The sequence below is a fragment of the Oncorhynchus mykiss genome, chromosome 7 (assembly GCF_013265735.2).
Source record: "Oncorhynchus mykiss isolate Arlee chromosome 7, USDA_OmykA_1.1, whole genome shotgun sequence".
NCBI classification, from domain to species: domain Eukaryota; kingdom Metazoa; phylum Chordata; class Actinopteri; order Salmoniformes; family Salmonidae; genus Oncorhynchus; species Oncorhynchus mykiss.
The window spans coordinates 77,709,796-77,733,371 of NC_048571.1; the positions used below are offsets into that span (position 1 = coordinate 77,709,796).

General features: G+C 39.7%; 1 protein-coding gene across 3 annotated transcripts in view; it reads left to right on the forward strand.

The window, feature by feature from the left end:
* Positions 1-23,576, forward strand: part of LOC110528540 (TOX high mobility group box family member 2) — a 207,498-nt gene that overhangs the window by 87,228 nt on the left and 96,694 nt on the right. For all 3 annotated transcript variants that reach the window (XM_036984127.1, XM_036984125.1, XM_036984126.1), the window contains one exon: positions 11,488-11,547. In XM_036984127.1, coding sequence (XP_036840022.1) covers positions 11,488-11,547 — 60 coding nt within the window. The remainder of the gene's footprint in view (positions 1-11,487; positions 11,548-23,576) is intronic.

Sequence of the window (23,576 nt, forward strand, 5' to 3'; positions counted from 1 at the left end):
AAGGGGCTTATTTTTCATTCTTTCTTGTATTTTTTAAATAATCGCTCTCATTTGGAGCCAGTCTAGGTGTCATTATGAGCAAGTCGAGGTGTAATTATGAGCCGAGCCAGTCGAGGTGTCATTATGAGCCAGTCGAGGTGTCATTATGAGCCGAGCCAGTCGAGGTGTCATTATGAGCCAGTCGAGGTGTCATTATGAGCCGAGCCAGTCGAGGGTTCATTATGAGCCAGTTGAGGGTTCATTATGAGCCAGTCGAGGGTTCATTATGAGCCAGTTGAGGTGTCATTATGAGCCGAGCCAGTTGAGGTGTCTTTATGAGCCAGTCGAGGTGTCATTATGAGCCAGTCGAGGGTTCATTATGAGCCAGTCGAGGGTTCATTATGAGCCAGTTGAGGGTTCATTATGAGCCAGTCGAGGGTTCATTATGAGCCAGTTGAGGGTTCATTATGAGCCAGTCGAGGGTTCATTATGAGCCAGTCGAGGTGTCATTATGAGCCAGTCGAGGGTTCATTATGAGCCAGTCGAGGGTTCATTATGAGCCAGTCGAGGGTTCATTATGAGCCAGTCGAGGGTTCATTATGAGCCAGTTGAGGGTTCATTATGAGACAGTCGAGGGTTCATTATGAGACAGTCGAGGGTTCATTATGAGCCAGTTGAGGGTTCATTATGAGCCAGTCGAGGGTTCATTATGAGCCAGTTGAGGGTTCATTATGAGCCAGTCGAGGGTTCATTATGAGCCAGTTGAGGGTTCATTATGAGCCAGTTGAGGGTTCATTATGAGCCAGTCGAGGGTTCATTATGAGCCAGTTGAGGGTTCATTATGAGCCAGTCGAGGGTTCATTATGAGCCAGTTGAGGTGTCTTTATGAGCCAGTCCAGGGTTCATTATGAGCCAGTTGAGGTGTCTTTATGAGCCAGTCGAGGGTTCATTATGAGCCAGTCGGGGGTTCATTATGAGCCAGTCGAGGGTTCATTATGAGCCAGTCGAGGGTTCATTATGAGCCAGTTGAGGGTTCATTATGAGCCAGTCGAGGGTTCATTATGAGCCGAGCCAGTCGAGGTGTCATTATGAGCCAGTCGAGGGTTCATGATGAGCCAGTCGAGGGTTCATTATGAGCCAGTCGAGGGTTCATTATGAGCCAGTCGAGGGTTCATTATGAGCCAGTCGAGGGTTCATTATGAGCCAGTCGAGGGTTCATTATGAGCCAGTTGAGGTGTCATTATGAGCCAGTTGAGGTGTCTTTATGAGCCGAGCCAGTCGAAGCGTCATTTAAGGAATGACCGGCCTCTCAAAACCCTCCATGTGACTGACAAGACAGTAAAAATAGCAATAAACCTAGATTAATCATCACATCACTGATTGGAGCAATTAAGCTCATTATTCAAGAGAGAATGAGCGTCTCCCAGGGATCCATTCGACCACATGGTTAAACACAGTCTTTATGCAGCTATTTCTCCCGTTTCATAGTGCTTTACAAGCACACACACAATTTGTGTTTGTCTCTCTCTCATTTTAATGTTTATCATCGGAGTGTTTTCAGCTGGTCCAATGAATTTCTTTTTCAGTCGATAAAGAAACAATTATGTTCCTCCTCAGCAGAGTTTGATGTAATGAAGACCATACTTCATCTGTATAGAGTTATGGCCTGGATAAAAGGTGGAGTAGATCTGGGTTCAAATACTATTTGAAATCTTACAAACACTCTTAGTGATTACTTTAGCCTGCCTGGGGTGCCAGATGGGCAGGGTTGCACTGTTGCAACTGTTCTATTGGTTTCATTGCACCAGGCAAGCAAATCAAGCCCAGAGTAATTATTTCAAATATACTGAACAAAAATAGCTGACCTGAAATAAAATATCCCAGAAATGTTCCATAAATACAAAAGCTTATTTCTCTCAAATTCTGTGCACAAATGTGTTTACGTCCCTGTTAGTGAGCATTTCTCCTTTGCCAAGATAATCCATCCACCTGACAGGTGTGGCATATCAAGAAGCTGATTAAACAGCATGATCATTACACAGGTGCACTTTGTGCTGTGGACAATAAAAAGCCACTCTAAAATGTGCAGGTTTGTCACACAACACAATGCCACAGATATCTCAAATTTTGAGGGAGCAATTGTCAATCTGACTGCAGGAATGTCCAACAGAGCTGAATGTTTCTGTACCATAAGCCCCCTCTAATGTTGATTTAGAGAGTTTGGCCGTATGTCCAACCCGCATCACAACCGCAGAACATGTGTAACCATGGTCTCCACATCCGGCTTCTTCACCTGCGAGACACCCGTAGAGCTGATGAAACTATGGGTTTGCACAAAGAATTTCTTCACAAACTGTCAGAAACCGTCTCATTGAAGCGTATCTGCGTGCTCGTCATCCTCACCAGGGTCTTGACCTGACTGCAGTTTGGCATCGTAACCGACTTCAGTGGGCAAATGCTCACCTTCAATGGCCACTGGGGAAGTGTGCTCTTCATGGATAAATCACGGTTTCAACTGGCGTCGTGTGGGCGAGCGATTTGCTGATGTCAACGTTGTGAACAGAGGGCCCCATGTTGGCGGTGGGGTTATAGTTTGGGCAGGTAGGCATCAGCTACAGACAACAAACACAACTGCATTTAATCGATGGAAATTTGAATGCAGAGATACCGCGACGAGATCCTGAGGCCCATTGTCAGGCCATTCATCCACCACCATCATCCCATATTTCAACATTATAATGCATGGCCCCATGTCACAAGGATCTGTACACAATTCCTGGAAGTTGAACATATCCCAGTTCTTCCATGGCCTGCATACTCACCAGACACGTCACCCATTGAGCATGTTTGGGATGTTCTGGATTGATGTATAAGACAGTGTATTCCAGTTACCTCCAATATCCAGCAACTTTGCACAGCCATTGAAGAGGAGTGGGACAACATTCCACAGGCAACAATCAACAACCTGATCAACTCTATGCGAATGAGATGTGTTGTGTTTCATGAGGCAAATGGTGTACACCAAATACTGACTGGTTTTCTGATCCACGCCCATACTTTTCTTTCGAGGTATCTGTGACCAACAGATGCATGTCTGTATCCCCAGTCATGTGGAATCCATAGATTATGGCCTGGTGAATTTATTACAATTGACTGATTTCCCTAAATGAACTGCAACTCAGTAGAATCTTTTAAATTGTTGCATGTTGCGTTTATATTTTAGTTCACTGTAGTATTTGAACCCAGATCGGAGGTGGAATGTGTATGGCATTTGAGGTTTGAATATGAACACGGACAGTCATATTTTTTATCTTTATTGGGTTCTGTCTTTGTTGAATAGGACAGGTGTTGTTGCATAGGACAAATGTTTCACACAGAGAGACACCCAGATGTGTGGCTACACATATACAGTACACATATATGCACACACACTAACACCTATAGAAGGGCAAACAGCACATACATTAGTACAAACATGCAACACACCCACACACGAACACACACAGCAGAGCAAACACACTGTAGAAGGAGCACACACGAACACACACAGCAGAGCAAACACATTGTAGAAGGAACACACACAAACACAGTCAACAAATCTATATCTGCTCAGACAACCATCCCCTCAGACCTTCAGTGGTGTCTGCCAGCCTCTGAATTCTCTAATGACCAGTGTCCTGACACAGGTATTTTGACTGCTGCCTGTTTCCATTTGCACTTAGACTGACAGGCGATCAGTCACGTATGTGTGGAAAACCACGGAATCACATTTTAGTCCCACAAAAGAGAGAGGAGAGGAGAGGAGAGGAGAGGAGAGGAGAGGAGTCTGGGCTCTCCTTTTTTCTTCGTTGCCAGTCTGTCTAAATTTAAAACATACGTGGCTACATGTATGAACTATATGATTGTGTGTATAGTGTGTACATCACAGGGAACACAGCCATCTTGTAAGCCAGGCCATTTCCTAATGGCTGCTGTACTATACATGTATGCCATTTTGAAGTACTACTATAGATTGGAATGCTCATTTGTGGCTGGGAGCTGTGTGATAGGCTGCGTTCAACTGTTGTTCCATGACCTCAATGCTGTAGTGCGCACTTCCTACATCTAACTGAAAGTGGCTTGGGTTTACGCAAACAGCTGCCTATTTATAGCCTCTCTCTTTATGTGCTTTTTAGCTCAGCAAACTGGAGGGGTTGGTGTCCAATGTGTATCAGTTGTTTGAACAATGAGCTCTATCTCTAAACCACCACCATTCTGGGTTTTATCCAAGCTTTATTTTCTCTTTCTCACCCCCTCTTTCTCTCTACCTCTCTCTCTCCCTCTCTCTCCTTCCATCTCTCCCTATCTCTCTCTCTATATATATATTTATATATCTTTCTCTCTCTATCTCACTCTCGTTCTCTCTCTCTCTCTCTCCTTCCATCTCTCCTTATCTCTCTCTTATCTCTCTATCTCTCTCTCTATATATATTTATATCTCTTTCTCTCTCTATCTCACTCTCGTTCTCTCTCTCTCTCTCTCCTTCCATCTCTCCCTAGCTCTCTCTTACCTCTCTATCTCTCTCTCTCTATATATATTTATATATCTTTCTCTCTCTCTCTCTCTCTCTCTCCTTCCATCTCTCCCTATCTCTCTCTTATCTCTCTATCTCTCTCTCTATATATATATTCATATCTCTTTCTCTCTCTATCTCACTCTCGTTCTCTCTCTCTCTCTCTCCTTCCATCTCTCCCTAGCTCTCTCTTATCTCTCTATCTCTCTATATATATATGTATATATCTTTCTCTCTCTATCTCACTCTCTTTCTCTCTCTCTATCTGTCTCGCTCTTCCTCTCTGTTTTTACTTTTGCAAATGTAACCAATGTAACCATCAACTGTGTTGTGCCTAAGAGCGGCCCTTAGCCATGGTATATCGGCCATACTGTATACCACACCACCTTGTGCCTTATTGCTTAATTCTGCTGTAAAACATATGACACGTGGGTAATACGGAAAGCATCCAGGTATAATGACTTATGATGCGGTTATTGTCATGAGCATGTGTGACTCCTTTATGATGTCTGATTTTTGTGGTTATTTGTTTTATACTAATAGTCCTGCCTTTACTGATATAAATGATATTAATATTATATATTATATATATATATTAATATTATATATATATATATATATATATATATATATATATATATATATATATATATATATATATATATATATATATATATACAGTTGAAATCAGAAGTTTATATACACTTATGTTGGAGTCATTAAAAATCATTTTTCAACCACTCCACAAATTTCTTGTTAAAAAACTATAGTTTTGGCAAGTCGGTTAGGACACGACACAAGGCAAGTCGGTTGTCATTTTTACATCATTTTTACAACAATTGTTTACAGACTATTACCAGATTATTTCACTTATAATTCACTGTGTCACAATTCCAGTGGGTCAGAAGTTTACATACACTAAGTTGACTGTGCCTTTAAACAGCTTGGAAAATTCCAGAAAATGATGTCATGGCTTTAGAAGCTTCTGATAGGCTAATTGACATAATTTGAGTCAATTGGAGGTGTACCTGTGGATGTATTTCAAGGCCTACCTTCAAACTCAGTGCCTCTTTGCTTGACATCGTGGGAAAATCAAAAGAAATCAGCCAAGACTTCAGAAAACAAATTGTAGACCTCCACAAGTCTGGTTCCTCCTTGGGAGCAATTTCCAAACACCTGAAGGTACCACGTTCATTTGTACAAACAATAGTACGCAAGTATAAACACCATGGGACCACAAAGCCGTCATACCGCTCAGGAGGGAGATCAATCCCAGAACAACAGCAAAGGACCTTGTGATGATGCTGGAGGAAACAGGTACAAAAGTATCTATATCCACAGTAAAATTAGTCCTATATCGACATAACCTGAAAGGCCGCTCAGCAAGGAAGAAGCCACTGCTCCAAAACCACCATAAAAGAAAACAGACTACGGTTTTGCAACTTCACATGGGGACAAAGAAAGAGAAATGGAGAAATGTCCTCTGGTCTGAGGAAACAAAAATAGAACTGTTTGACCATCGTTATGTTTGGAGGAAAAAGGGGGAGGCTTGCAAGCCAAAGAACACCATCCCAACCGTGAGGGTGGCAGCATCATGTTGTGGGGGTGCTTTGCTGAAGAAGGGACTGGTGCACTTCACAAAATAGATGGCATCATGAGTAGGAACATTATGTGGATATATTGAAGCAACATCTCAAGACATCAAGCTTGGTCGCAAATTGGTCTTCTAAATAGACAATGACCCCGAGCATACTTCCAAAGTTGTGGCAAAATGGCTTAAGGACAACAAAGTCAAGGTATTGGAGTGGCCATCACAAAGCCCTGACCTCAATTGTATAGAAAATGTGTGGGCAGAACTGAAAAAGTGTGTGTGAGCAAGGAGGCCTACAAACCTGACTCAGTTACACCAGCTCTGTCAGGAGGAATGGACCAAAATTCACCCAACTTATTGTGGGAAGCTTGTGGAAGGCTACCCAAAACATTTGACCCAAGTAAAAAAATGTAAAGGCAATGCTACCAAATACTAATTGAGTGTATGTATACTTCTGACCCACTGGGAATGTGATGAAAGAAATAAAAGCTGAAGTAAATCATTCTCTCTACTATAATTCTGACATTTCAGATTCTTAAAATAAAGTGGTGATCCTATTTGACCTAAAACAGGGATTTTTTTTACTAGGATTAAACGTCAGGAATTGTGAAAAACTGAGTTTAAATTTACTTGGCTAAGGTGTATGTAAAGTTCCAACTTCAAATGTATATACACAGTATGATAGATAGAGTATCTCCAGTTGCTCTGAGAAGATTCGTGTCATGTGTGAAAACACCAATAACCTCTCACTGACACCATTCACTTCCTGATTGAGAACTCAGACGTGCTCATGGCATGTTCTCCTTTCTTCCCGATGGAAGAAATTGATTTAATTTTCCTTGTTGTATGCAACCATCATACATTGACTGTGGCCCACAAACGAATGGTTCCATCAAGGAGAAATCATGATGCTGAAAGCACCAAGTCTATCTAATGGATGAATTTGAGAGTGATAGAAGTACTGTGACAAATAATATAATTATTTATGTCATCTCGTCACACACAGTAACATTGGTAGGTTTGACAGTGGCGGTACTTAAGGTATGTGACATGGCAAATGGAACGACACTGGAATATGTGGACTGTTAAGCCCATTGCATAAATTTCCCAAGCCTACTGTCAGTATACCAGTTTAGGCTATATCAGTAAAGCCTACTGTCAGTATACCAGTTTAGGCTATATCAGTAAAGCCTACTGTCAGTATACCAGTTTAGGCTATATCAGTAAAGCCTACTGTCAGTATACCAGTTTAGGCTATATCAGTAAAGCCTACTGTCAGTATACCAGTTTAGGCTATATCAGTAAAGCCTACTGACAGCATACCAGTTTAGGCTATATCAGTAAAGCCTACTGTCAGTATACCAGTTTAGGCTATATCAGTAAAGCCTAATGACAGCATACCAGTTTAGGCTATATCAGTAAAGCCTACTGTCAGTATACCAGTTTAGGCTATATCAGTAAAGCCTACTGTCAGTATACCAGTTTAGGCTATATCAGTAAAGCCTACTGTCAGTATACCAGTTTAGGCTATATCAGTAAAGCCTAATGACAGCATACCAGTTTAGGCTATATCAGTAAAGCCTACTGTCAGTATACCAGTTTAGGCTATATCAGTAAAGCCTACTGTCAGTATACCAGTTTAGGCTATATCAGTAAAGCCTACTGTCAGTATAGCAGTTTAGGCTATATCAGTAAAGCCTACTGTCAGTATACCAGTTTAGGCTATATCAGTAAAGCCTACTGTCAGTATACCAGTTTAGGCTATATCAGTAAAGCCTACTGACAGCATACCAGTTTAGGCTATATCAGTAAAGCCTACTGTCAGTATACCAGTTTAGGCTATATCAGTAAAGCCTAATGACAGCATACCAGTTTAGGCTATATCAGTAAAGCCTACTGTCAGTATACCAGTTTAGGCTATATCAGTAAAGCCTACTGTCAGTATACCAGTTTAGGCTATATCAGTAAAGCCTACTGTCAGTATACCAGTTTAGGCTATATCAGTAAAGCCTAATGACAGCATACCAGTTTAGGCTATATCAGTAAAGCCTACTGTCAGTATACCAGTTTAGGCTATATCAGTAAAGCCTACTGTCAGTATACCAGTTTAGGCTATATCAGTAAAGCCTACTGTCAGTATACCAGTTTAGGCTATATCAGTAAAGCCTACTGTCAGTATACCAGTTTAGGCTATATCAGTAAAGCCTGCTGTCAGTTTACCAGTTTAGGCTATATCAGTAAAGCCTACTGTCAGTATACCAGTTTAGGCTATATCAGTAAAGCCTACTGTCAGTATACCAGTTTAGGCTATATCAGTAAAGCCTACTGTCAGTATACCAGTTTAGGCTATATCAGTAAAGCCTACTGTCAGTATACCAGTTTAGGCTATATCAGTAAAGCCTACTGTCAGTATACCAGTATAGGCTATATCAGTAAAGCCTACTGTCAGTATACCAGTTTAGGCTATATCAGTAAAGCCTACTGTCAGTATACCAGTTTAGGCTATATCAGTAAAGCCTACTGACAGCATACCACTTTAGGCTATATCAGTAAAGCCTATTGACAGTATACTAGTTTAGGCTATATCAGTAAAAATACTGTCAGTATACCAGTTTAGGCTATATCAGTAAAGCCTACTGACAGTATACCGGTTTAGGCTATATCAGTAAAGCCTACTGTCAGTATACCAGTTTAGGCTATATCAGTAAAGCCTAATGACAGCATACCAGTTTAGGCTATATCAGTAAAGCCTACTGTCAGTATACCAGTTTAGGCTATATCAGTAAAGCCTACTGTCAGTATACCAGTTTAGGCTATATCAGTAAAGCCTACTGTCAGTATACCAGTTTAGGCTATATCAGTAAAGCCTACTGTCAGTATACCAGTTTAGGCTATATCAGTAAAGCCTAATGACAGCATACCAGTTTAGGCTATATCAGTAAAGCCTACTGTCAGTATACCAGTTTAGGCTATATCAGTAAAGCCTACTGTCAGTATACCAGTTTAGGCTATATCAGTAAAGCCTGCTGTCAGTATACCAGTTTAGGCTATATCAGTAAAGCCTACTGTCAGTATACCAGTTTAGGCTATATCAGTAAAGCCTACTGTCAGTTTACCAGTTTAGGCTATATCAGTAAAGCCTACTGTCAGTATACCAGTTTAGGCTATATCAGTAAAGCCTACTGTCAGTATACCAGTTTAGGCTATATCAGTAAAGCCTACTGTCAGTATACCAGTTTAGGCTATATCAGTAAAGCCTACTGTCAGTATACCAGTTTAGGCTATATCAGTAAAGCCTACTGTCAGTATACCAGTATAGGCTATATCAGTAAAGCCTACTGTCAGTATACCAGTTTAGGCTATATCAGTAAAGCCTACTGTCAGTATACCAGTTTAGGCTATATCAGTAAAGTCTACTGTCAGTATACCAGTTTAGGCTATATCAGTAAAGCCTATTGACAGTATACTAGTTTAGGCTATATCAGTAAAAATACTGTCAGTATACCAGTTTAGGCTATATCAGTAAAGCCTACTGACAGTATACCGGTTTAGGCTATATCAGTAAAGCCTACTGTCAGTATACCAGTTTAGGTTATATCAGTAAAGAATACTGTCAGTATACCAGTTTAGGCTATATCAGTAAAGCCTACTGACAGTATACCAGTTTAGGCTATATCAGTAAGAATCATTTTTTGTATCTCTACACTTTGGTATCAATTCTACAGGTTCAAAGGCTTAACTGTGGCTAATATCCTTATGAAAAGGCTTGTTGTTTTTCAGCATCAATACAGTATGTTCATTACAGTACACTACCCTACAGTTCTGATCCAACTCATGTCAATGTGAAGACCTTACTGTACAGCCGTTGAGGCTCTGCAGGCCCTGTTGGCTGACTTCTCCTCGTATATTTTGCATTCTCATAAACGCAGAGTGCCAACTAGTGGCAGACAGAACAGAGAGGCCTCTGGGAGGTGTGAGGCATGCCAAGCCACAGCCTCTGGCTGTGACCCGAGTGTTAATTACTGCAACAGCGAGAACAGACACCATCAGCCCCAGCCAACCCCCCAGCCAACCCCCTAGCCAATCCCCCAGCCAAACCCCCAGCCAACCCCTCTCGCCCTCCCCAACCCAACCAACCACACCCACCACCCACCATCCCTCTTTGCTCAGGGGCACGCTCACATTCGCCCACCCCAGCCCTGGCCCCGACCCCGGTCCAATGGAGGGTTGGCCTGCTTGTCTCATGGCTTCTCTCTGGCAGGCCTTTTTTTCTCTGGTGGAGTGTGAAAGTGCTAATGGGCCATTGTGACCTCTTGGCCTCCGTAGGGCCCTCTGGCTGGCGCTCTGTGTTTTGTTGTGCTTGCGCTGGTGTGATGAGCGCTCCGGCGTATCCCTCCCCGTTGACACCTCGTGTGACACATTGCAGACCAAGTCACAGCCGAGTCAGACACAAACACACATACACACACATGCATACATATATAGTGTATGCATGCACGCACGCGCGCGTGCGCGCACACACACACACACACGCACACACACACACACACACACACACACACACACACACACACACACAGACACACACACACACACACACACACACACACACACACACACACACACACACACACACACACACACACACACACACACACACACACACACACACACACACTGGGACACTGCGAGCAAGCGGAGCAGTGTGAGTTTCACTAGTCTGACTGGTCTAATTATATGGGGCTCTAATGAACTGTAATTACTGACGTCCATGAGAGCCACTAAGCCAGTGTGGTTTAAAGGCAACTACTACGGAGTAATTGAACTCGTTCAGACTGTTTCTATGTACTGACTGGTTTTTTCTTTGTGCTGACTACAGGTTCAAAGGCTTAACTGTGGCTAATATCCTTATGGAAAGGCTTGTTGTTTTTCAGCATCAATACAGTATGTTCATTACAGTACACTACCCTACAGTTCTGATCCAACTCATGTCAATGTGAGGACCTTACTGTACAGCCGTTGAGGCTCTGCAGGCCCTGTTGGCTGACTTCTCCTCGTATATTTTGCATTCTCATAAACACAGAGTGCCAACTAGTGGCCTGCTTGTCTCATGGCTTCATGGCAAAATGTAGATAAATTCATTTTTTTCCCCCAGAAATTCTAGTTGGAGGATTCTCGGTGTCCTGCCTATTCCCTCCTGATTCTGGGAATCCTCTAACCAGGATTTCGGGAAAACCTGGGAATTTATTGAAAGTTCACGGAATGCTAGTGCATTCCTAGTGCTGACTGTTTTTTTATGTGTTGACTGTTTATTCTATTCGCTGACTGATTTGTCCCCCCGTTGTTTCTCTGTTTCTCCCCCCAGTTTGATGGTGACAACATGTACATGAATGAAAATAACCAGGAGTTTCTCTCCCCAAATCAGGTGAGTCCAACATCTTGTTTTTTGTTGATGGAACACCTGCTTCCTTGACTAGAACAAGCCCAGACATTCCTATAATTTGATAAGGTCTCACGGTGGACTGTAAACAAAGCTGATGTCCTACATTCAGGGTAGTGGAATCCTAGCACCAAGGTCCAGATTACTGCTGTTTTTTGTTCCATAGCTGGAAGTGAATTCATTTATGCATGTCATTGATTGGCCAGAGATTCCACTCACATTCAGTGGTATTCAGACTTGAGATCATAACGCTTAACTTACATTTTCACGTTGTCTCCCAATGACATAAAATAAGGATTAAGTCTGAGTTGCACATGCTGAGTTGCATCTCAACTCTGAATTGGCCAGAATTGGCCTCTGATTAGAGGGGAAGAATGAAAACATAACCAGTAGTGCTGTTGACCCTGAGTACTGGATTTGAGAAAGGGGGCTCAACAAAATGAGTTCCAATGAGAATCATGAGAAAATAGGACTGAATGCATGAACGTGTGTATTGTAGTACAATGCATTAAAACACATGGGTTGCCATAAGGTTGGGTTTGAGCTGGGGGATTTGTTGAATTTCATTGAAATGCCTCGCTTCCATACAAAGCAGCACTTGTCCTTGTCAATTTAAATGCTTTGAGCCGGCCAAAAAATATCAATTACATCACTCTGCACTGTTGTTCTAATTTATAAAGAGATTAGATATTTTAGTTGGGGATATTTCAGTCAAGTGAGGTGTATCAGTACAGGATATTTCAGTCAATTGAAGTGTATCAGTAAGGGATATTTCAGTCTATTGAAGTGTATCAGTAAGGGATATTTCAGTCTATTGAGGTGTTTCAGTAAGGGATATTTCAGTCAATTTAGGTGTATCATCAGTAAGGGATATTTCAGTCTAATGAGGAACCGTGGGTTAACTGCCTGTTCATGGGCAGAACGACAGATTTGTACCTTGTCAGCTCAGGGGTTTGAACTTGCAACCTTCCAGTTACTAGCCCAACGCTCTAACCACTAGGCTACCCTGCCTCTCTGAGGTGTTTTAGTAAGGGATATTTCAGTCTAATGAGGTGTTTCAGTAAGGGATATTTCAGTCTAATGAGGTGTTTCAGTAAGGGATATTTCAGTCTAGTGACATACACAGACAGATAGGGAGTATAAGAGACCGAGAATGGAGGAGAGGAGGGAGAGTGAGAGGGCTGAGAGAGAACTTAGCTTTCCTCTGTGTTGTACTACTATATTTGCTCAACGTCAAGGTCTACTCATTTGAAAAACTGTCTTCCTCTAGTTTCCACATGACCAGGTTCCCCCACCCCTTCTGTCTGACAGCTAAACTCAGGGGGAGCCTTTAGGGGGACGCACAGGGGGAGACTTTAGGGATGTGCACACTCTCATACTATAGAAGTTCATCATATAGAACCTACCTATTATTATTAAAAATCACAATCCTCTCCTTTTTTGGCTTCAACTTCTCTTCAACTTCTCTACCCTCAATCTGTTCCTTATCCGTTTTGATGTTCCCGTGTAACCTTTTATACCCCCCCTCCCTTGCATTGAACACCATTTGAGTCAGTGATTCTAGGAGGGAAAAGAACCCGACACCGCCAAACTGTCTGAAAGTGTCTAGATCAGCAGCTCACTGTAATGTCAGTACCATACAGTGGGGCAAAAAAGTATTTAGTCAGCCACCAATTGTGCAAGTTCTCCCACTTAAAAAGATGAGAGAGGCCTGTAATTTTCATCATAGGTACACTTCAACTATGACAGAAAAAATGAGAAAAAAAGCCAGAAAATCACATTGTAGGATTTTTTATGAATTTATTTGCAAATTATGGTGGAAAATAAGTATTTGGTCAATAACAAAAGTTTATCTCAATACTTTGTTATATACCCTTTGTTGGCAATGACAGAGGTCAAACGTTTTCTGTAAGTCTTCACAAGGTTTTCACACACTGTTGCTGGTATTTTGGCCCATTCCTCCATGCAGATCTCCTCTAGAGCAGTGATGTTTTGGGGCTGTTGCTGGGCAACACGGACTTTCAACTCCCTCCAAAGATTTTCTATGGGGTTGAGGTCTGGAGACTGGCTAGGCCACTCCAGGACCTTGAAATACTTCTAACGAAGCCACTCATTCATTGCTCGGGTGGTGTGTTTGTGATCATAGTCATGCTGAAAGACCCAGCCACATTTCATCTTCAATGCCCTTGCTGATGGAAGGAGGTTTTCACTCAAAATCTCACGATACATGGCCCCATTCATTCTTTCCTTTACACGGATCAGTCGTCCTGGTCCCTTTGCAGAAAAACAGCCCCAAAGCATGATGTTTCCACCCCCATGCTTCACAGTAGGTATGGTGTTCTTTGGATGCAACTCAGCATTCTTTGTCCTCCAAACACGACGAGTTGAGTTTTTACCAAAAAGTTATATTTTGGTTTCATCTGATCATATGACATTCTACCAATCTTCTTCTGGATCATCCAAATGCTCTCTAGCAAACTTCAAACAGGCCTGGACATGTACTGGCTTAAGCAGGGGGCACGTCTGGCACTGCAGGATTTGAGTCCCTGGCGGCGTAGTGTGTTACTGATGGTAGGCTTTGTTACTTTGGTCCCAGCTCTCTGCAGGTCATTCACTAGGTCCCCCCGTGTGGTTCTGGGGTTTTTGCTCACCGTTCTTGTGATCATTTTGACCCCACGGGGTGAGATCTTGCGTGGAGCCCCAGATCGAGGGAGATTATCAGTGGTCTTGTATGTCTTCCATTGCCTGATAATTGCTCTACAATGTGATTTTCAGGATTTTTTTTCTAATTTTGTCTGTCATAGTTGAAGTGTACATATGATGAAAATTACAGGCCTCACTCAGCTTTTTAAGTGGGAGAACTTGCACAATTGGTGGCTGACTAAATAATTTTTTGCCCCACTGTATCTATGGCTAATCAGGCACAGTAATCTCCACTACACTGCCTGCAGTAGTGGTTTCACTTCCATCGCTCTGAGGAGTCATAAAGGAATGGGGTCAACTCTTCTGCTTGTCCACTGTTCCCATGCTCATCCACCAGACCCTAGTTAGCTGAGAGCATCGCTCTCTCTCCCAGTTAGTACTCTCAATTTCAATTTCAATTTAAGGGCTTTATTGGTATGTGCAACATATGTTAACATTGCCAAAGCAAGTGAAGTGAACTAGATAATAAACAAAAGTGAAATAAACAGTAAACATTACACACACAAAATTTCCAAAAGAATAAAGACATTACAAATGTCATATTATGTGCAAATAGTTGAAGTACAAAAGTGAAAATAAATTAACATAAATATCAGTTGTATTTCTAGTGGTGTTTGTTCTTCACTGGTTGCCCTTTACTTGTGGCAACAGGTCACAAATCTTGCTGCTGTGATGGCATACTGTGGTATTTCACCCAACAGATATGGGAGTTTATAAAAAAATGGGGTTGTTTTCAAATTCTTTGTGCATCTGTGTAATCTGAGGGAAATGTGTGTTTCTAATATGGTCATACATTTGGCAGGAGGTTAGGAAGTGCAGCTCAGTTTTCACCTCATTTTGTGGGCAGTGCGCACATAGCATGTCTTCTCTTGAGAGCCAGGTCGGCCTACAGCGGCCTTTGTCAATAGCAAGGCTATGCTCACTCAGTCTGTACATAGTCAAAGCTTTCCTTAGGGGACTCTTCTTCAGGTTCGTCTCTCTGTAGGTGATGACTTTGTTAAGGAATTTTTGGGAATCGCTTCCTTTTAGGTGGTTGTAGAATTGAACCTCTACAGGATCGGTGTCCCCCCCGACTAGCATGACGTTGTAAGTAACCAGAACATTTTCTAGGACATGGACATGCCTTATATGGTCAGAAAGCTTAAATTCTAATGGCACTGTCCAATTTACAGTAGCTACTACAGTGAAGAAATACAATGCTACTGTTTGAGGAGAGTGTACAACAACAAAAAAAGTATCACGGCAACTGGTTTAATACATTCACAAATAATGTACTTACATTCAGTAATCTTGCTCTGATTTGTCATCCTGAGGGCCCCAGAGATAAAACGTAGTATCGTTTTATTTGATAAAATCAACTTTTATATTCAGATGTAGGAACTGGGTTCTACAGTTTGAATCCTTGTTGTGTCTTAGTGTCTTTTCTGTAGGGAAGCTAGTTATCTATCATTTATGACATTCCTGGGAGTGTTTAAACTTACATTTTTTATTACCATGTTCCCTATAGTTTTGTATTTGAAAATTAATCAGTTGACCAATTTGGCACATTTGGGCAGACTTGATACAACATTTTGAACAGTAATGCGCCTAGACTCTAGACTCAAAATTGCGCCTAGACTCCTAAGCAATATAATGGCCTTTCGCTTGCATTTCAAAGATGATGGAACAAAAAAATAATTGAAAACGCATGTTTTTTTCTTTGTTTGATCTTTTGTAGATTTGGATAATTAGCAGGTATCGGCCTAATTTTGCTCTGCATTCATTATTTGGTGTTTTACGTTGTACACAATATGTTTTTGCAGAATTCTGCATGAGGAGTCTCAATTTAGTGTTTATCCCATTTTGTGAATTGCTGGTTGGTGAGCGAGCCACAGACCTCACAACCATAAAGAGCAATGGGTTCTATAACGGATTCAAGTATGTTTAGCCAGATCCTAATTGGTATGTCGAATTTTATGTTCCTTTTTATGGCATAGAATGCCCTTCTTGCCTTGTCTCTCAGCTCGTTCACAGCTTTGTGGAAATTACCTGTGGCACTGATGTTTAGGCCGAGGTATGTATAGTTTTTTGTTTGCTCTCGGGCAACGGTGTCTAGACGGAATTTGTGGTCCTGGAAACTTATTTTTGTCTTACTAAGACTAAGACAGAATCTGTGCTCTCTCTCTCTCTCTCTCTCTCTCTCTCTCTCTCTCTCTCTCTCTCTCTCTCTCTCTCTCTCTCTCTCTCTCTCTCTCTCTCTCATTCTTACTCTGTATCCATCTCTGCTTTCTTTCTTTCTTTCTTTCTTTCTTTCTTTCTTTCTTTCTTTCTTTCTTTCTTTCTTTCTTAGCTCTCTCTCTCTTCTGTTCTTTTCTCTTCTCTCTCCCTCTCTCTGGTGACAGTCAGAACAGGGCTGATTAAAAGACAAGGTCAGGCTTCTGGCCAGGCCTCAACAAGCCGTTTGTCTGCCCGGGATCATTCGCAATTGTCTTGGCAACAGTGTACATAACGAGTGACGAACGGAGAGTCTCCCTTTGCCCCGGTGTCTCCCGGCATCGGATCGATACGGCCCCAAGCCGGCAACATGGGCTGAGTCCCAAATAGCACCTTATTTCCTATACAGATGCACTGGTCAAAAGTAGTGCGCTATACAAGGAATAGGGTGTCATTTGGGATGTAGCTCTGACATGACAACCCTCCCTTGATACCTCTAGACTGGACTAAATGCCTGCGAGCTTGACTTCTATTGTAGCTCGCTCCTGGAGGGCCCAGAGAGTGCTCTTTCTCTCTTTCTCAGTGGACATTGAGTTGAAGACTCTTGCACTGAACTGAATAGAACTAGATATGATGAAAATAAGCCATTTCAGGCAGAGATACCATTGCAAATCTGTATTAAAAGCCCACTCTAATATTTGCAGCTGGTTTTGTTTTATCATTTACATGTTTTATACAGCCACTGATTCTTGACACTGTATATATCATATAGCCAATGATTCTAAATACACTATATATTTTATAGCCACTGATTCTAAATACTGTATATATTATGTAGTCACTGATTCTAAATACTGTATATATTATATAGCCAATGATTCTAAATACTGTATATTATATAGCCAATGATTCTAAATACTGTATATTATATAGCCAATGATTCTTGACACTGTATATTTCATATAGCCAATGATTCTAAATACACTATATATTTTATAGCCACTGATTCTAAATACTGTATATATTATATAGCCAATGATTCTAAATACTGTATATATTATGTAGTCACTGATTCTAAATACTGTATATATTATATAGCCAATGCTTCTTCATACTGTATATATTATATAGCCACTGATTCTAAATACTGTATATATTATATAGCCACTGATTCTAAATACACTATATATTATATAGCCACTGATTCTTCATACTGTATATATTATATAGCCAATGATTATAAATACTGTATACATTATATAGCCAATTATTGTAAATGCTGTATATATTATATAGCCACTGATTCTTCATACTGTATATATTATATAGCCACTGATTCTTCATACTGTATATATTATAAAGCCACTGATTCTTCATACTGTATATATTATATAGTCACTGATTCTAAATACTGTATATATTATATAGCCACTGATTGTAAATGCTGTATATATTATATAGCCACTGATTCTTCATACTGTATATATTATATAGCCACTGATTCTAAATACACTAAATATTATATAGCCACTGATTTGAAATGCTGTATATATTATATAGCCAATGATTCTAAATGCTGTATATATTATATAGCCAATGATTCTAAATACTGTATATATTATATAGTCACTGATTCTTCATACTGTATATATTATATAGCCACTGATTCTAAATACTGTATATATTATAGAGCCAATGATTCTTCATACTGTATATTTTATATAGCCACTGATTCTAGATACACAATATATTATATAGTCAATGATTCTAAATACTGTATATATTATATAGCCACTGATTCTAAATACTGTATATATTATATAGCCAATGATTCTAAATACTGTATATAATATAGCCACTGATTCTAAATACACTATATATTATATAGCCACTGATTCTAGATACACAATATATTATATAGTCAATGATTCTAAATACTGTATATATTATATAGCCACTGATTCTAAATACTGTATATATTATATAGCCAATGATTCTAAATACTGTATATATTATATAGTCACTGATTCTTCATACTGTATATATTATATAGCCACTGATTCTAGATACACGATATATTATATAGCCACTGATTCTAAATACTGTATATATTATATAGCCACTGATTCTAAATTAACTATATATTATATAGCCAATGATTCTAAATACGGTATATTTTATATAGCCACTGATTCTAAATACTGTATATATTATATAGCCACTGATTCTAAATTAACTATATATTATATAGCCAATGATTCTAAATACTGTCTATATTATATAGCCACTGATTCTAAATACACTATATTTTATATATTCACTGATTCTTGATACTGTACATATTATATAGTCACGGATTCTTGAAAACATATTTTATAAATGCCTCATGAGCTTATTACAACTGTCTAACCCCTTCATATTTTTTTTTATTAAGTAGTGGGCCTTTTAAAAAGCACTGTACTTTCCCCATTGTGACCTTAACAATACTCATTTTTTCTGTGTTATATGAATGAATTTAGCATAGTAGACATTTGGGAAAATCAGGCTGAGAGAGGGAGAGGGAGAGGGGGAGAGTGAGAGAGAGAGAGAGAGAGAGAGGGAGAGAGAGAGAGAGAGAGACGGAGAGAGAGAGAGAGAGAAAGAGAGGGAGAGAGAGAGAGAGATGGAGAGAGAGACGGAGAAAGAGAGAGAGAGAGAGAGAGAGAGACAGAGAGAGAGATGGAGAAAGAGAGAGAGACGGAGAGAGAGACGGAGAGAGAGATGGAGAGAGAGAGAGAGAGAGAGAGAGAGAGAGAGGGAGAGAGAGAGAGAGAGACAGAGAGAGAGATGGAGAAAGAGAGAGAGACGGAGAGAGAGAGAGAGACGGAGAGAGAGACGGAGAGAGAGATGGAGAGAGAGAGAGAGCGAGAGAGAGCGAGAGAGAGAGAGAGAGATGGAGAGAGAGACGAAGAGAGAGAGACAGCGGGAGAGAGAGTGACGGAGAGAGAGTGACGGAGAGAGAGAGAGTGAGAGACGGAGAGAGAGTGACGGAGAGAGTGATGGAGAGAGAGACAGAGTGAGAGACGGAGAGAGAGACGGAGAGAGAGAGACGGAGAGAGAGAGATGTAGAGAGCGAGACGGAGAGAGAGAGAGCGAAAGAGAGAGAGAGAGTAGCAGGAATAATTATCTTAATGGAGTGACTGTTTGGATATGCAGCCAAAGTAGCAAGCAGAGATTATAATCTCGCAATTAGTGTAACGAGGTTTTATTGATTGGCCCCGTTGTAGCGCAGCGACTGCCAATGGTCTGCTGGTTCTACATGCAGAGCGAGTCAGTCAGGTCCCTACCCTACAGTGCTACTGCGTTATCCAGCTCCTATACTACAGTACTGCTGCATTCCCCAGCTCCTACACTACAGTACTACTGCGTTCCCCAGCTCCTACACTACGGTACTACTGCGTTCCCCAGCTCCTACACTACAGTACTGTTGCGTTCCCCAGCTCCTACACTACGGTACTACTGCATCCCCAGCTCCTACACTACGGTACTACCGAGTTCCCCAGCTCCTACACTACAGTACTACCGAGTTCCCCAGCTCCTACACTACGGTACTACTGCGTTCCCCAGCTCCTACACTACAAGTACTACTGCATCCCCAGCTCCTACACTACAGTACTACCGAGTTCCCCAGCTCCTACACTACAGTACTACCGAGTTCCCCAGCTCCTACACTACGGTACTACTGTGTTCCCCAGCTCCTACACTACGGTACTACTGAGTTCCCCAGCTCCTACACTACGGTACTACTGTGTTCCCCAGCTCCTACACTACGGTACTACAGCGTTCCCCAGCTCCTACACTACGGTACTACTGCGTTCCCCAGCTCCTACACTACGGTACTACAGCGTTCCCAAGCTCCTACACTACGGTACTACTGTGTTCCCCAGCTCCTACACTACGGTACTACTGTGTTCCCCAGCTCCTACACTACGGTACTACTGCGTTCCCCAGCTCCTACACTACGGTACTACAGCGTTCCCCAGCTCCTACACTACGGTACTACTGTGTTCCCCAGCTCCTACACTACAGTACTACTGCGTTCCCCAGCTCCTACACTACGGTACTACAGCGTTCCCAAGCTCCTACACTACGGTACTATTGGGTTCCCAAGCTTGGGTGATAAACAGTTTATAATGTATTAGACTAGGGTGATAAACAGTTTATAATGTATTAGACTAGGGTGATAAACAGTTTATTCTGTATTAGCCTATGGTGATAAACAGTTTATAATGTATTAGACTATGGTGATAAACAGTTTATTCTGTATTAGACTATGGTGATAAACATTTATTCTGTATTAGACTATGGTGATAAACAGTTTATTCTGTATTAGACTATGGTGATAAACAGTTTAGAATGTATTAGACTAGGGTGGTAAACAGTTTATAATGTATTAGACTAGGGCGATAAACAGTTTATTCTGTATTAGACTAGGGTGATAAACAGTTTATTCTGTATTAGCCTATGGTGATAAACAGTTTATAATGTATTAGACTATGGTGATAAACAGTTTATTCTGTATTAGACTATGGTGATAAACATTTATTCTGTATTAGACTATGGTGATAAACAGTTTATTCTGTATTAGACTATGGTGATAAACAGTTTAGAATGTATTAGACTAGGGTGGTAAACAGTTTATAATGTATTAGACTAGGGTGATAAACAGTTTATTCTGTATTAGACTAGGGTGATAAACAGTTTATTCTGTATTAGACTAGGGTGATAAACAGTTTATAATGTATTAGACTAGGGTGATAAACAGTTTATAATGTATTAGACTAGGGTGATAAACAGTTTATAATGTATTATACTAGGGTGATAAACAGTTTATAATGTATTAGACTAGGGTGATAAACAGTTTAAAATGTATTAGACTAGGGTGATAAACAGTTTATAATGGATTAGACTAGGGTGATAAACAGTTTATAATGTATTAGACTAGGGTGATAAAACGTTTATAATGTATTAGACTAGGGTGATAAACCGTTTATAATGTATTAGACTAGGGTGATAAACAGTTTATAATGTATTAGACTAGGGTGATAAACAGTTTATAATGTATTAGACTAGGGTGATAAACAGTTTATAATGTATTAGACTAGGGTGATAAACAGTTCATAATGTATTATACTAGGGTAATAAACAGTTTATAATGTATTAGACTAGGGTGATAAACCGTTTATTCTGTATTAGACTAGGGTGATAAACAGTTTATAATGTATTAGACTATGGTGATAAACAGTTTATTCTGTATTAGAGTAGGGTGATAAACAGTTTATAATGTATTAGACTATGGTGATAAACAGTTTATAATGTATTAGACAAGGGTGATAAACAGTTTATAATGTATTAGACTATGGTGATAAACAGTTTATTCTGTATTAGAGTAGGGTGATAAACAGTTTATTCTGTATTAGACTAGGGTGATAAACAGTTTATTCTGTATTAGACTAGGGTGATAAACAGTTTATTCTGTATTAGACTAGGGTGATAAACAGTTTATTCTGTATTAGACTAGGGTGATAAACAGTTTATTTTGTTTTAGACTATGGTGATAAACTGTTTATAATGTATTAGACTAGGGTGATAAACAGTTTATAATGTATTAGACTAGGGTGATAAACAGTTTATTCTGTATTAGACTATGGTGATAAACAGTTTATAATGTATTGGACTAGGGTGATAAACAGTTTATAATGTATTAGACTAGGGTGATAAACAGTTTATTCTGTATTAGACTATGGTGATAAAAAGTTTATTCTGTATTAGACTAGGGTGATAAAAAGTTTATTCTGTATTAGACTAGGGTGATAAACAGTTTATTCTGTATTAGACTAGGGTGATAAACAGTTTATAATGTATTAGACTAGGGTGATAAACAGTTTATAATGTATTAGACTAGGGTGATAAACAGTTTATAATGTATTAGACTAGGATGATAAACAGTTTATAATGTATTAGAGTAGGGTGATAAACAGTTTATAATGTATTAGACTAGGGTGATAAACAGTTTATTCTGTATTAGAGTAGGGTGATAAACAGTTTATAATGTATTAGCCTAGGGTGATAAACAGTTTATAATGTATTAGACTAGGGTGATAAACAGTTTATAATGTATTAGACTAGGGTGATAAACAGTTTATAATGTATTAGACTAGGGTGATAAACAGTTTATAATGTATTAGACTAGGGTGATAAACAGTTTATAATGTATTAGAGTAGGGTGGTAAACAGTTTATAATGTATAAGACTAGGGTGATAAACAGTTTCTTCTGTATTAGACTATGGTGGTAAACAGTTTATAATGTATTAGACTAGGGTGATAAACAGTTTATTCTGTATTAGACTAGGGTGATAAACAGTTTATAATGTATTAGACTAGGGTGATAAACAGTTTATTCTGTATTAGACTATGGTGATAAACAGTTTATTCTGTATTAGACTAGGGTGATAAACAGTTTATAATGTATTAGACTAGGGTGATAAACAGTTTATTCTGTATTAGACTAGGGTGATAAACAGTTTATAATGTATTAGACTAAGGTGATAAACCGTTTATAAGGTATTAGACTAGGGTGATAAACAGTTTATAATGTATTAGACTAAGGTGATAAACAGTTTATAATGTATTAGACTAGGGTGATAAACAGTTTTTAATGTATTAGACTAGGGTGATAAACAGTTCATAATGTATTAGACTAGGGTGATAACACGTTTAAAATGTATTAGACTAGGGTGATAAACAGTTTATTCTGTATTAGACTAGGGTGATAAACAGTTTATTCTGTATTAGACTAGGGTGATAAACAGTTTATAATGTATTAGACTAGGATGATAAACAGTTTATAATGTATTAGACTAGGGTGATAAACAGTTTATAATGTATTAGACTAGGGTGATAAACAGTTCATAATGTATTAGACTAGGGTGATAAACAGTTTATAATGTATTAGACTAGGGTGATAAACAGTTTATTCTGTATTAGACTAGGGTGATAAACAGTTTATTCTGTATTAGACAAGGGTGATAAACAGTTTATAATGTATTAGACTATGGTGATAAACAGTTTATTCTGT